At 38.4% G+C, this 13,806-nt stretch overlaps 1 protein-coding gene across 8 annotated transcripts in view; it reads left to right on the top strand.

The window, feature by feature from the left end:
• Window positions 1-13,806, top strand: part of LOC135206905 (guanine nucleotide-binding protein G(o) subunit alpha) — a 676,543-nt gene that overhangs the window by 577,509 nt on the left and 85,228 nt on the right. For all 8 annotated transcript variants that reach the window (XM_064238391.1, XM_064238395.1, XM_064238394.1 and 5 more), the window contains one exon: window positions 12,445-12,605. In XM_064238391.1, coding sequence (XP_064094461.1) covers window positions 12,445-12,605 — 161 coding nt within the window. The remainder of the gene's footprint in view (window positions 1-12,444; window positions 12,606-13,806) is intronic.

The following is a 13,806-nucleotide window of genomic DNA, read 5'->3' as shown; positions in this document are numbered from 1 at the left end:
TCACTTTTTCCGAATTTCCAATTTCGACCAGGTGACATTTTCCTCACTTGATAAACGGTTCGTTGTTGTTGCTTCCATTCACTCCTTATTTGTTTTCCTCTCTTATAAGACCTGAAAAGCTTCCACTTTGTTGCATTTAATCTTTCTGTAGCATAATTTTCAACTGCTCTAAAAGTTGACGAACATTTGGATATATGTCGTAGGTTGGTTAGAAATGGGACTACTATTCTTGATATTTGATCTTTAATTTTTTTCCCCTTAAATATCCTCTGTTTAGTTTCCTTTGTGTTAACATACAATTAAGTTTTGATATTGGATATGGAAGGTATGCTTCCCTCACAGTTACTGAAATCTTTGGCGTGTGCTTTATTTATTTATTTATTTATTTTAAGATATTGAATGACACATGTTACTGGAGAGATCCATTTACCAATTTCATTTTTTCACGATCGAGAAAAATGTCCACGTTTGTTTGAATTTGAAACCTGAATAAGTGTATGTTAGCAGCACTAGCGGTCTGGGATCTTTTCTTGTATTCTTTGATTATTGTGGTGTATTTGTTTTCCAGCATTTGTGGATATAGCGCTTTAATATTTGCATGCATTTGTCTTTTACTTGAAAACATTCTCTCTCTCTCTCTCTCTCTCTCTCTCACTCTCTCTCTCTCTCTCTCTCTCTCTCTCATAATCTGAGCTGAACAACTATTAGAAGAGGAGGATAAACTCTTAGGAAGTTTTCTGAAATGGGAATTATTGAAGAATATTGTAAGGTGTATCCCTCTCGTAAAGATTAATTTTCTCTTCTGGTGTATGAGAGAGCGAGTGAGAGAGAGAGGGTACCTGTATATCTCTCTAAAAGTGGAGAATTACCTCGTCGAGCTCTCTCTCTCTCTCTCTCTCTCTCTCTCTCTCTCTCTCTCTCTCTCTCTCTCTCTCTCGAGTTATAAAGAACTCTTGGTTAATTGCACTTTTAAATGCCTTGGAGGAATAATTTTGCTCCCTTGATTGTCTCTTTTCTTTCTCTCCCTTTATCTCTTGATAATGAGAGTCTGAAGATCTCTTGTTACATGGAAGTATAGCAAGGTAGCTTTGTTTGTAGGGCCGGGACCCTCCTCCCTACGTCCCCCCCCCCCCCCCCCCCCCCCGGTCGCTCCACTCCCCATTCCCGCGCCCTCGTTATGAAAAGGAGAAGAATTCTGGGAAATAATGAGCAGGAAATTGGTGCCGACGTCAGTATCGACGACGTCCGCTCACCAAAACAAAATGATTAGATTGCTCGGCGAACAGACTCTTTTTCGACATTTTGTATTTGATTTCCGTAGCTTTCGCTTAATTATAGTTAGTTTTCTTGGGATGTTTTCTTTCGTCGCTGTATTTTAGGAGTAGTTCGGATAATTAGTTTTGATTAACTTTGGCTCACCTTCAGATTTGTCACGGACATTTCATTAGCAATAAGCAAGCATTATTATGTACATCAGACAAGAATTGGGTCTATATATTTCCTAAAGACGTCTGAGGAAGCTTGAATCATTTTACCTACAGAGATTGCAGCTTGCGCAAGACGCTTCGTGGGCATCGCAAGATTTTTTTTTTTTAATTGGAGAAATCAACTGCGCTTCCAGAGTCAAATCAACTATGTATTATGAAAGGCCAAATTTTATAGGAATATGTGGAGAGTTCGTTGGTTATTCATAACAGACTCAATGGAATTTCATTTCTGGCTTTAGCAAAGTTCCATTCAGTATTTTTTTTAGCTTTATGACTCATATAAGTAAGGTAGCAAAGTGCTTTATTCACTTATTTTTGGGCCACATGTAGAAAGCTATGGAATCTCTCCTTTGAATGTTCTAGTTATTTGGCTTCACCTTTTATTACCGTAGTGACTGGCAAGAATTTTTGCCACATTGTTGAAGTTTGCGAGTGTTGCAACAGCAGACGAACTTTCGTGGGCAACATCCTTATCTTACTGGACTACTGGGAAAGGTTCATTTAAATTTTAAGACTCGTGTGAGAAGTTCACCGAACCTCTACCGTACCCTCAGCTTATGGGAAAACGTTTCCAAATGTCTAAAGCTACGAGTTTCTTTTTAAAGGGATTGTGGGAACAAATAATCATTCCTGATAAATACTGAAGATCTCACTACAGCCACCTAAGTAGGTTTCGTTGATGCCGACCAATGATGTTTTTCAAGCTTACGCCGACAGCTTTTCAGATTTTGGAAACTGCGTCAATCTCTTCTGGTTTCTGGAACAAGTATGTGAACGCTGTTCATAGAACTACACAATCGTTACAGCACTAAACATGTATGTTGAAGGGCGGTGATGAAGACAATGTACAGCTTTTGAAGTAAGGGGATTTGGTTGTCGCGTGTACGGTAGAAATCTTTTTCTCTATTGCGATATTATCTGTTCACATATCTTCAGGAGTATCATTGCTGTTCATGGAGTGATGGAAGTCACAATGAATGATGGCATTTCGCATAAAATAAAAAGTGCATTTTCGAAATTTGTTTTGATTTTCTGGTAGCATAATACCCCAAAGATATTGTCGTAAAATTGAGTTATATTGTTTGTGTAAACGAACCGGTTCTTTTGTGCGGGGAGTTTCGAAGTGAATAGAGTATTTTCAATCTGGAAAATAGGTTACTGAAAATATCTTACTTCTTTATCTCGGTCCTCGAGTGTTGTTTGAACTTTGTATATGAAAGTGTGAATAATAGGCTTTTCATATAATCGTATGATATTCCTCACTGCTGTATGCATGATCATAACTTTTATTGCCGAGATTTCTTATGTTAGTTTTGGACTGTCTTTTGGTTACTCGGAGTTTAATATCCTTTTGTGCTATACGTTGAAAATGTTTTTTGTCGATAAGCCATGCTTGGCCTTTTAGGTGGGATCAAAAATAAAGTACCACTTCAAGGTACTTAGGCGGCGTTGTGCCCCTTGGGGTCTTGTATAGAAAGTGCGTCTTTAGTCGGTCATCCCACTCGGCGTCTGAACTCGGAGGGCCATCTTATCACAGGGTCCCCTATAGTATAATTATTTCTGGATATAGTTAATAATATTCTTTGCTTTTTGACTTGAGGAATGTGAGGAAATGGTGCCTTACAGCGCAAAGGAAACAGTCATTTCACATGCTTTCCACACTTAGGGTTGGAAGATTATTATTTTTTTTTAAGCATCAGGGCTGCTGGAAAATAGTTATTACGGTTTTCCAGCTGTAGTGCTTGAAGGGAACTTGGTTTTTCATTTCACCTTAGTGGAGCAAACATCTGGAAGTAAGCAAAGGATATATCAAACAGCTTTCAAATAAGCCAAGAGCTCCTTGTCTCTACATGTAAAGTAACATGGCTTGAAGCTACATGAATAGTGTGTATTATGTTCAAGAAGGGGGACACTGGAGAGAGAGAGAGAGAGAGAGAGAGAGAGTGTTAGGGTAATGTTGATCAACCCATCCTTGCTTGAAATACCCTAAGGCTCATTATTGCAGGCGAGGCTACGAGAACTTTGGCCTTACTGATGGTCGTGACACATTTTTTTTAGCTCTTGACGAAATGAAAGCTTCAGCACTAATTGCTGCGTGGTTAAGGAGTTCCTCTCATCCACTTGGCCTCTCTTATTTCTCTGTTCTTAACCTTTTCTCTCACGGAGCTCCGACAGCGTGTAGCAACGGGGGATATATTATTTTACCTTTTTATAAGGTGTTAAAAGGAGTCTCTCTCTCTCTCTCTCTCTCTCTCTCTCTCTCTCTCTCTCTCTCTCTCTCTCTCAATTTTTACCAAATGGGGCTACAATTCGAACTGAAAGATTCCTCTGTGGTTTCTTATTTGTTCAGCAGTTACTTCCTGGAGAAAAGAGAGAGAGAGAGAGAGAGAGAGAGAGAGAGAGAGAGAGAGAGAGAGAGAGAGAGAGAGAGAGAGAGAGAGAGAGAGAGAGAGAGAGAGAGTTCTACTAACGACTTCGTTTTATATCATCAGGATTCAGTTTGAAGACACGGACTTCGGGTAAACTTGTATCGTGATAGATTTTTTTTTTTTATAGATTTGATGTATGATTTGCTGATCCACTTTTATACAAAACAAAATGACCCTCATTGTTGTAGAGAATATACAATTCTGCATGCGGAAGGAGTGGTATTTTCGTTTAAAATGAAGTGGTAAAGGATTGTTCGTAAACAAAAGGTTTTGATAACTAGCAGAGCCATTGAATGTGTATTTTTATTGTGGAGTGTTCACCATGCTTTATAATTTACTCTCTCTCTCTCTCTCTCTCTCTCTCTCTCTCTCTCTCTCTCTCTCTCTCTCTCTCAGTCGTCAGTTCGAATTTTTTGGATCAGCGCCTTTTTCTAGCCGCTGGTCACGTAAAACTTAGTTGAGTAACTTATATCAAGTTGTCTTATTTTCTAGTAAATGGGGCTGCTCTCGGATAAAAGTTTTCTTTTGACCTTTGGGTATAGGAAAAAGTTCAATATTTCTTTCTTCCTTGTGTGTGTGTGTTTGTGTGTCTGCACGCGTTCATGTGCTGGTGTGTATTTCTTCTAAATGTCCAGGTAATCTGAAGCGATAGCATAGACATGTCAAAATTCGAAATTTACAGTAGGAATGAAAGATAAAACTCCTCCTTGTGTAACTTTTGTCAACATTTGTCGTTTGAAGTCATGCCAAGTCGCCCCATATAAGAAACAATCTTGTAATTAGTGTATTATCAATGTAATGTGTTTGCAAAGCCCTTCATCTTCCCTCATTGGCTCAATAATGTCTCGGAATTTCCATTGGAAATGTTGGGTTCGTTCCTTCATTCTCATCGGCGAAATGGGCTCTTGCTATATATACCGGCTTTGGTTTTCATTTTCGGTTGGTATCAACGGTGGAGGACCACTGTGACCGTATTTAGACGGGTTTTCCAAGCCTGGTCATTCGGTGGACCAATCCGCAGAGAGTGAGTGAGAAAGGATAAGAGAGGCTTGGAGATTGTTCACTTAACAGCCCCAAATCCTCCCCCTTTCTCACTTTCCTCCTCCTCCTCCTCCTCTTCTTTCTCCCCCCCCCCCCCCCCCCAGCATTGCCGAGCTGCGTGTGACGTCAGCAGTTAAAGCTCATTGATGAGGAAGGGGAAAAAGGGTGGGGAAGAGTGAGACCGAGGCCAGGCCGATTATTTTGTTTTGGGGGAAATTATTTTCAGTCAGTTTTACTGGCGTTGCAATATGGGCTAGTTTTTAGGTGTCTGGGATAGAGGAGGGAAGTTAAATCAGAGAGAGGAGAAAGTTCCGTTTTATGACAAAGGTATTTCGTTTTTTAGCCACATATATGGCGGCAGCCGCGAATTTGATGGTGCTGTTGTGGCTATAATCACCATTCACCCAATTGTTCAGTTTCCCGGATTTTATATTTTATTTTATTTTATTTATTTGATTCTTTTTTAAGAGTCTGGCCGTAAACGTCGAAGTTGGGTGATTTAAAATTATTTGCGAATTGTATTTTTTTTCTTTTTGTTTTTAGAATTCCCTATCATTGTATTTCCTAGGCTAGATTATTCTCTGCCTTTTATTGTAAGATGTGATTAAAGATTTTAAATTTTCCAGCGCAGTAATTACCTCTTTTTCTCATCACCATCATCACCATTTTATTCAATCATTAGCAGGACTAATGGTAGTAATCAAAATATCCTGCTTTCTGATCACCTGCCCCCAATTAGGGAGACGTATCTTCGGGTTCCACAGGATTCCTCAAGTTATACTTGGATTTTACCAGTGAAGTGTCAGCGGTTGATAGATGAGGGGCGGGGGGGACTGGGCGAGCGACGGCTCGGGTCGCTTCGTGGAGACAGTGGAAGGTCGCCGCTCTCTTAATTAGGAGGGGGTGAAGTCTGGGCAAGTCTGCTCGGGAGTAAGATTTGGTGAATGAAGCCCCTTTTTTTTTATAGCAGTTATAAAATAACCCGCTTACTATTGAATTAAAATTTTACAATAATCTGTAAGAATTATAGTGGCATAGCCATTGTTGAGTATACCCAGGAAGCTACCAAGTGTAGCAGAATTTTCCCCAAAAAATAATGTGAACAGACTATCTCTAATTAATTGGCAACTGTACTCATCCTCGAAATTGTAGTTTTTTGTAATCATAAATTCAAGCTTCAGCAAATATGATGATACCCAGCGGACTCGATGGTGGTTTGTTAATTTCTCTTAATTAGCGGCCTCTTTCAAATCAATATTTCACTTGAAACTTGCTAATTGACTTCTGTCGAATTTGTCTGTGGCACTGGAGCCATAATTTTTTTTTTTGGGGGTGGGGGTGGGGTTACGGCGTGGGGACTGGCAAAATGTTAATTTTACTATTAATTCGTCTCCTTGAATCTGTTTATTTGGAATGGTTCTCTTTCAAATTTTAAGGACAAAAGCAAAATAACAGTCGTTGCCGCATTCAGAATTCTACAGGTGACTCATGGATGAGGCGTTTGTGCAGAAAATTTCCATAACATAACTGCTGCATATTTCTACACAGACGGGTGACCAACAATATGAGCGTTGTTGCTGCTTGTTTTTTTTTTTTTTTTTTTTTTTTTTCTGAGAACGGGAATACAGGTAAATTAGTTAGATTGTATGACAGATACTTAGAACAACCTAAAGTAATGAAGTAGCTTAAGTGTTAAAACTACCCAGGAGAAGCATAATGAGTTATTGGAAGATTAAAATATTATGCACGTTCCACATTGAAGGTGGTATAGATATGTCGTTGGTATATAAATATGAAGTGGTGTTAAAGTGTCTTATGTCTGTTTCTTTTTTATATTACACTTAATCCTTATACTTCAAGGGAGGTATTTTTTTTCTGAATATACAATATATGTTAATGTGTACGTTTGTGCTGCTTGGCATACCTATGTGTACATGTATAGCAAGCACAAGCACACACATACAAACACACAACTTGATTTCATATATGCGTATAGTATGCGGGCATATTGAACATAGAGCCATCAGTAATGGAGTTAAGAAAATGAATGAAAGATAAAGTAGGTGTCATGTAACTGCTTCATATGCAAATACAGGAACTTTTACACGAAATTGTATTTTCCCGAATGAGAGGTCTGATCTTTTTACTAAAAGAACGAAACGAGTTTCTGCAAAAAAATACCGGGAAAGATGTTTTTGGGCTGCTAGTGAGGGAATGGTAATTAATCATCAGGTTAAGAAAATGTCTGTTTTTATGTAGGATGGGAGAGCAGTATCGGTGGCATGTTTTGACAGTAGTGGAAGTAGTGGAAGATGAAAGTCGATGGTTACATCATCAGCTCTTGATGAAGAGTTCTCTCTCTCTCTCTCTCAAGAGAGAAGATCAAGTGGGTCTAAGGTTGAAAGGGAAAGGAGGCAGAGGTGCTACGAGCAATGACACGTGTGTTTGTGTGTGTTCATGAATATTATATACGACTTATGATATACAGTATGGTTTCCCTTCCTCCACTACCTTTAGCAAAGGTCTTATGCGTTCCAGCCATCTTCCCTCCCTCTCCCATATCCTTTCATCTCTCTCCTCCCCTCCATCACTTTCCCATCTTCCCATCCTCCACTTCCTTCTGCCCATTTTCACTCTACTTTCAAAATAGTTTGTCTTTTTTTGTTTTGGAGTCATTGTCATTCTCCAGCTTCAATTTATCTTATGTTAAGTTGAGTTTGGTTTTATGTTAAGATTTTCTTAGCGTTCTAAAATCCACGTTATTTGAGCTAATGTAGTTTGACATTTTCTCAGTTGTTACAGAGCTTTATGTTGCTGTTGTGATTAAGATTTCGGATTTTACTTTACCCATCGTGTTAGTGTTGGGTGTAGCTTTTTCCATGTAGTACAATTAGTACTTCTCAGGTTTGGTCATTTACCGGTTGATGGTTTGATTGTTATATTTGATCTCTCTCTCTCTCTCTTTTTTTTTTTTCGACGGAGAATATACTATATTTAATTGTTTTTCACACAATTTGTCAGACCTTGCCTTGTTTATTCTGCGTTGCAAGGTGTCAGTTCAGTTATTCCTGGATTCTGGTTGTTTCACCTGTATTTGCTTTTATAAGAATTTTATTCGTAGAAATTCTAAGGGCGTGTAATAACGTTATTTAGTTTGATGTTATTATTGGAGGATTTGGCTTCTGTGACTGAAAGAATTATTCAAATATTCTCACATTAACCACTGTTTCTTTTGTTGCCATTATTTTTGTTATTGTTTTATTAATATAGTTAATTCTGTAATTCACTTAACTATCATGAATTTCAATACAAACATCATTAGAATCGTTTGGAGAGAGAGAGAGAGAGAGAGAGAGAGAGAGAGAGAGAGAGAGAGAGAGAGAGAGAGAGAGAGTTACCGGTTTGCCCTTTCTTTTTCAGCATCCCTCCAGTCAAAGGAGGTTTTGTGTGACGTCACGGACGTTGCCTTGACGATACGTTCTCGTTGTCATGGTAACGTTGTGCTGGATCGCCGGAGCAGCGAAAAGAATCGTGAATTGACTCCCACATCGTATGGGGTTTCACATTCTTTCCCAAGGGTTTTGGGTTGGTAGGGTTGTTGAGGAGATTGTTTTGTTATTGTGCCCTTAGCGTTTGGTCAGTTTTCAGCAGTACCGTGTTAAGCTATATCAAGGTTTGATGATTTATTGGTGATAGTTGAGTGTAAATATATTAAAATATAAGTTATTCGGTTGGTAAGCCAAACAAATAGCTTAATTCTCTCTCTCTCTCTCTCTCTCTCTCTCTCTCTCTCTCTCTCTAATAAGCTTGATTCTCTCTCTCTCTCTCTCTCTCTCTCTCTCTCTCTCTCTCTCTCTCTCTCTCTCTCTCTCATACAAGACGTTTTGCTGTTTATTACGATAATGAGGGAGGTAGAGAGGGTTTCCTTCGTTTCTCAAGGTAAACTAACATTAAGTCAATATTTATTCTCGACTTAAGGAAGCTTTCCCGTGAGGTAATTACTGAGGTCGTCACCGGATCCCATCTCCGCCTGCAGCAGAATCCGTTAACTTCTTTTTCCCCTCCTCCTCCTCCTCCTCCTCCCTTTTCCCCGCTTGTCCATGTATTAACGCTGTCCGTCACCGAGGAGCTGATTACCTAGCTATCATTGTAATGGTTATCTTTGTTCGCATTAGGGAAATTTGCAGGTACGATACATTTTCTTCCGCTCGTCCGTGTCTGTTTTTGTCTGCCTGAACGTTCGCCTGTGCGTCTACCAAGCTGAACTTGTCGTCACAACTCCTACGTACATATGGAAGGGTTTTCAGTCATCCATTCGGTCACACTTTCCTTGTCATTGCAACTCCAGCCTGGTTTATGAGATTACAGTAAAAAATGTTACGAAGGGAAGGGGGTTACAACGCCTGAGGTCATCACCGGTGAAGGGCTTCCCAGTCAGAATTTTGGGAAACTAGACCATCACAATTATATTTTGCGTGAATAGAGTGTGTCCTTTCTTTCCACATGAAAATCGTCTGAGAATATCGTTTCACCTACGACGCGGACTTCTTTATCACTTCTATCTATCACGAAATTCACACACTTGCACTTTTTCGTACGTCTGATGTATGACGCAGTTTATTTTGCAATGGGTTTAACCTTTTGTCTTTCATTCTAATTAGTTATTCACTTTTCAACACTAAGGGGGGGAAAAAAGCTCAACAACCCTCTTACCTCTCTTGGTTTACCTGTTCTTTACTCTCCTCTTCTTCATCCTGTCATTAATCGGTATCTTTGCTCGTAAATTACCGGAGCAAATCAGTTGCTTACATTCTTCCCGCATCAATTGCATTTGCATTGCTCCTTCTATTCTAGATTTCCTTGTACCATCATAATTTCACATGATAACATTTATTATCTAATTTCTCCTTTTGCAGACTAAGTATGCATTTCAGAACTTTTTTTTTTATCATATCCCACAATTTTGCCCGCTTTTTTTTTCTTTTTCTTTTTTTATTGTGGTGTGACTCCTCACACGCAGCTCATTCCAGTAATATACTGATAAACCACTAAACAAAACACTGGTGTCACAGTCAAGCTGTTACACCAGACCACTCACTCATGTACGCTTCGATTCATCTGAAAAACTTACAATCGCTTTGAACAACGTATACCCTTCATCCAGTAATCGCATTTAACAACCCTTGTGAAACATTCATCTAGTGATTCCTCTGAACAACTTATGTTGTATAACATTCATCCAATGATTGCTCTGAACAACATATGTTGTATACCATTCATCTTATGAATGGTATACCGTTCGTCCTCAGCGCCCTCCACATTTCCTAAATGTTTCGGTTTTTCTGGAATTCTTTTCATGAGCACAACTTTTGGACTGTTCGCTTTACATCTCTCTGGGCTTATTAACGAAGTAATGGAATAGGGCTCCTTTTAGCTTCATGATTTGCAAATTTGTCGTTATCTCATGTTGATGACACTGGTACATAATGTAAGGCTATTTTTAATGGCAAAAACAGTAGTCATCCCCCTGTAGATACTTATTATTCATTTATTCGTGCATGAATATGTATACACACGATCGAGCTTGGCATATTTGCACCTCTGCTTTTAATTTTTATTTTTCATTCGTGTATGTCTTCTTTTGATCTACCCTTTTCTTACTCTCTGGTGGACGAGAGAGGAAGTCACACACACACACACACACACACACACACACACACACACACATCAAATTGTTCATGAATAAAATCAAATTTCGAAAGGGAAGAAGCGTAGCAGACAGTTTGACTCTCTCTCTCTCTCTCTCTCGTCTCTCTCCTCCTCCTTCATCTCTCTCTCTCTCTTCCTTCCTCTCTCGATCTCTCTCTCTCTCTCTATATATATATATATATATATTATTATAATATATATAACTAATATATCTAATAATATATATATATACGTATGTGTGTGTGTGTGTACGTACATACTTGCGAATTTCTGACTTCGTCAAAAGCAGCATGAAATACTTACGTAGAGCAAAGACGTGCATTTTTTTCGCCCCAACACAAAGTGATAAAATACCGTAGTTATTATTGGAACTTTTCCAGTGATCTTGCTTTCGTCCTCGCTGAGGACATCTCGGGAAAACATTTCAGCTAAGTCAAGTTTTGAGACATCACAGATCCTTTTTTCCTGACATACATCAAAGCATTTGCAACTTTCAGAAAGCCATCAGGGGCTTCATCTTGGTCAGGAAAGCTTCGCAGGTAACCATGGTTCTGGCGACTTTAGTGTATAGTAATGAAAGTGCCCAGTATAACAAATAATATTTACATTCTGTATGACTTTTGAAAAAACTAGTATTTTATAAACATTTTAGAATAAGGGCACAAATATTTTTTGGATGATGTGGGAGTTTTTGCTACAAAACAGGCTAATCAAATAAGATCTTTTTAGATGTTTTGTTAGATATTTGTAGAAGAAATGCAAGAATTTAGGTAAAATTTCGTAAACTATAACTCCGAAAACAAGGTTAGTGAAAACAGAGTGGCTCAGTCTTTAGACTTGTATATTTGCTTTTTGGAATATGATGGTCTTACAGTGTGTGTGGTATGTAGTATGATTCAATATTAATTTTCACTCATATTGCGGCAGAGAAGAGAGAGAGAGAGAGAGAGAGAGAGAGAGAGAGAGAGAGAGAGAGAGAGGGTGGGTGTGTTCCTATTCCTGAACAACAAAAATATTGAATACAGTATATTACTAGTAACTTTTTATTATGATAATATTACTGCTGCTTGTGTGAGACTGCAACATCCTAGACGTAGGATTCGAACAATACGTTACATGATACGTTCGTCATTTCCGTTGTAAAATTCTGGATTGTTGCCCGTGTTCTGAGCGCCGTGGTTTCTATCCTCCTGAACAATGTAGGATATTGTTATATAAATGCTCGTTGTGTTAGGTGCAGTGTATTATAAGCTTTGCGTTTGTGCTTCAATTATTCATGATGAAAACGCATATCGGTGTAATCTGTACCATTATTACTCCTGCCTTTATGATGTACGGTTTGATCGCCTGGTATTTCATATTTTCCAGGATTCTGAGTGAGGGTATTGTCTTTGAAATTATTTTTTGTCCTGTGTGTTACTGGCACACGATATTTTACAAGTTAATGTATAGAATTTTATTTTGCTCTTTTTCTCTACAGCAGATTATACTGGCCCTATGAAGCTTATTTTTATGGCTAAGTGAAAGCATACGACATGTTAAAATTCCAAAATTTTCTTTGAAGAGTTTGGCTGTTATTTTTTCAATATTGGATTGGCTTAGATATTTGGAATATTCAGGAATTATTCAGACCTGAAATTAGATACGATTTTTGTCTTTCGGACGGTAGGCGGTGTCTTTATCTTCTTTATTCTACTTAGTCACCAAGTCTTCTGTTAAGCAAAAACAGTATGCATCTAAAATAAAGAATACTGACCTTATTTTTTTCTTGCTTCCAGCCTGACGCGAAGATGGTGTTCGACGTCATCTCTCGAATGGAGGACACAGAGCCCTTCTCTGAGGAACTCCTGTCAGCCATGAAGAGACTCTGGGCTGATACAGGTGTGCAGGAGTGCTTCGGCAGGTCCAACGAGTACCAGCTCAACGATTCAGCCAAGTAGTAAGTGTTGGCTCCCACGCTTTTCGATTTTCTTTCATTGCATCCAGCTGGAGTTTTAAAACCGTAGAAGAGGCCATCTTTTCCCGTCGCCTTGAGCTTGTTGCCCGGTAAAAGAGCAGGGTTGAGTGTACGAAAATCATCCCTGTCATGTTAAAAAAAAAAAGAGAGTGAAATATCTTTTATTAGAATTTTAACAGACCTGTTTGATAAGAGATTATGGCAAAGCCTTTCCCAAACCCAAAGAAACGGCAATGGATCATAACGACCCTAAAGCCAATGGAGTAGCAAGAAGTATAGCAGTAGCAGAGTACAAAGTTACGTTTTTTTTTTTTTTTGAAATGTCATTTATTCTAGAGGATTTGGTCTAGGTACTACTCAGTTCAGTTGAGAGAAGTTAAGATGTTTGACGTTAATAGTAATATACAAAAATCATCATTTCTCTTTGTGCATAAGTCAATATAGTTGATAAAGAATAATTTATTGTAAAGCTTGGTTTACAATTGTTTTGTGTCCAATCTGAAACGTGAAATGATTGTGTAGCCATAAAGTTTTTTCTCCATCGCCTGTTATGAAGGATAATCGTTATTCCGTTTATTTGCGAGTACAGTAAAGATTCAGTTGCAAAAATTTACACTATAAAAATGAGAGGGAAAGAATCTGGATATATATTTTATCCTAAGGATTGTATGTCCTACTTCAGGATTTCCGGCAATACGATGGTGTTGTTGTTCACGGCAGAAGTGCGTTCAAACTAGAAAAATGGATTTGCTTTGCTTAAGTGAGCATTGCAGAAGGTAGTGTAGATGCTGACGTTTGATATTCAGTTACATTTTTTAAGCCATTTGAGGACCGAAACTCGAGAGTTATATGTCATTGCGTATGCTAAAATAATAATAATAATAATGAAAACGTGAACATAATAATCGTTATTAGAACAAGAAAATTGTGTTTTCAAAACTATTCATTCAGTATGAGCCATGTATTATGTGCAGTAGGACAAACAAATACTTATTAATTATTCGTGAAAACTGGTCTGTCACGAGGTCTCAAGAACCTGCCCTTCTCGCACGTGTTGGTCGTAAACAGGATGGCTTGTTTTTCTTTGCTCATCGTGTGTTCCGAGTAGATACCTTTTTGAAATTTAGTTGAAGATCTAACCATATCAACTCATGGCTGCGTAATAGTAACTAATTTATGCAAG

The sequence above is a fragment of the Macrobrachium nipponense genome, chromosome 31 (genome assembly GCF_015104395.2).
Source record: "Macrobrachium nipponense isolate FS-2020 chromosome 31, ASM1510439v2, whole genome shotgun sequence".
NCBI classification, from domain to species: Eukaryota; Metazoa; Arthropoda; class Malacostraca; order Decapoda; family Palaemonidae; genus Macrobrachium; species Macrobrachium nipponense.
Note: the sequence above shows the minus strand (reverse complement) of the source record. Positions and strands in the feature narration are given on the sequence as shown.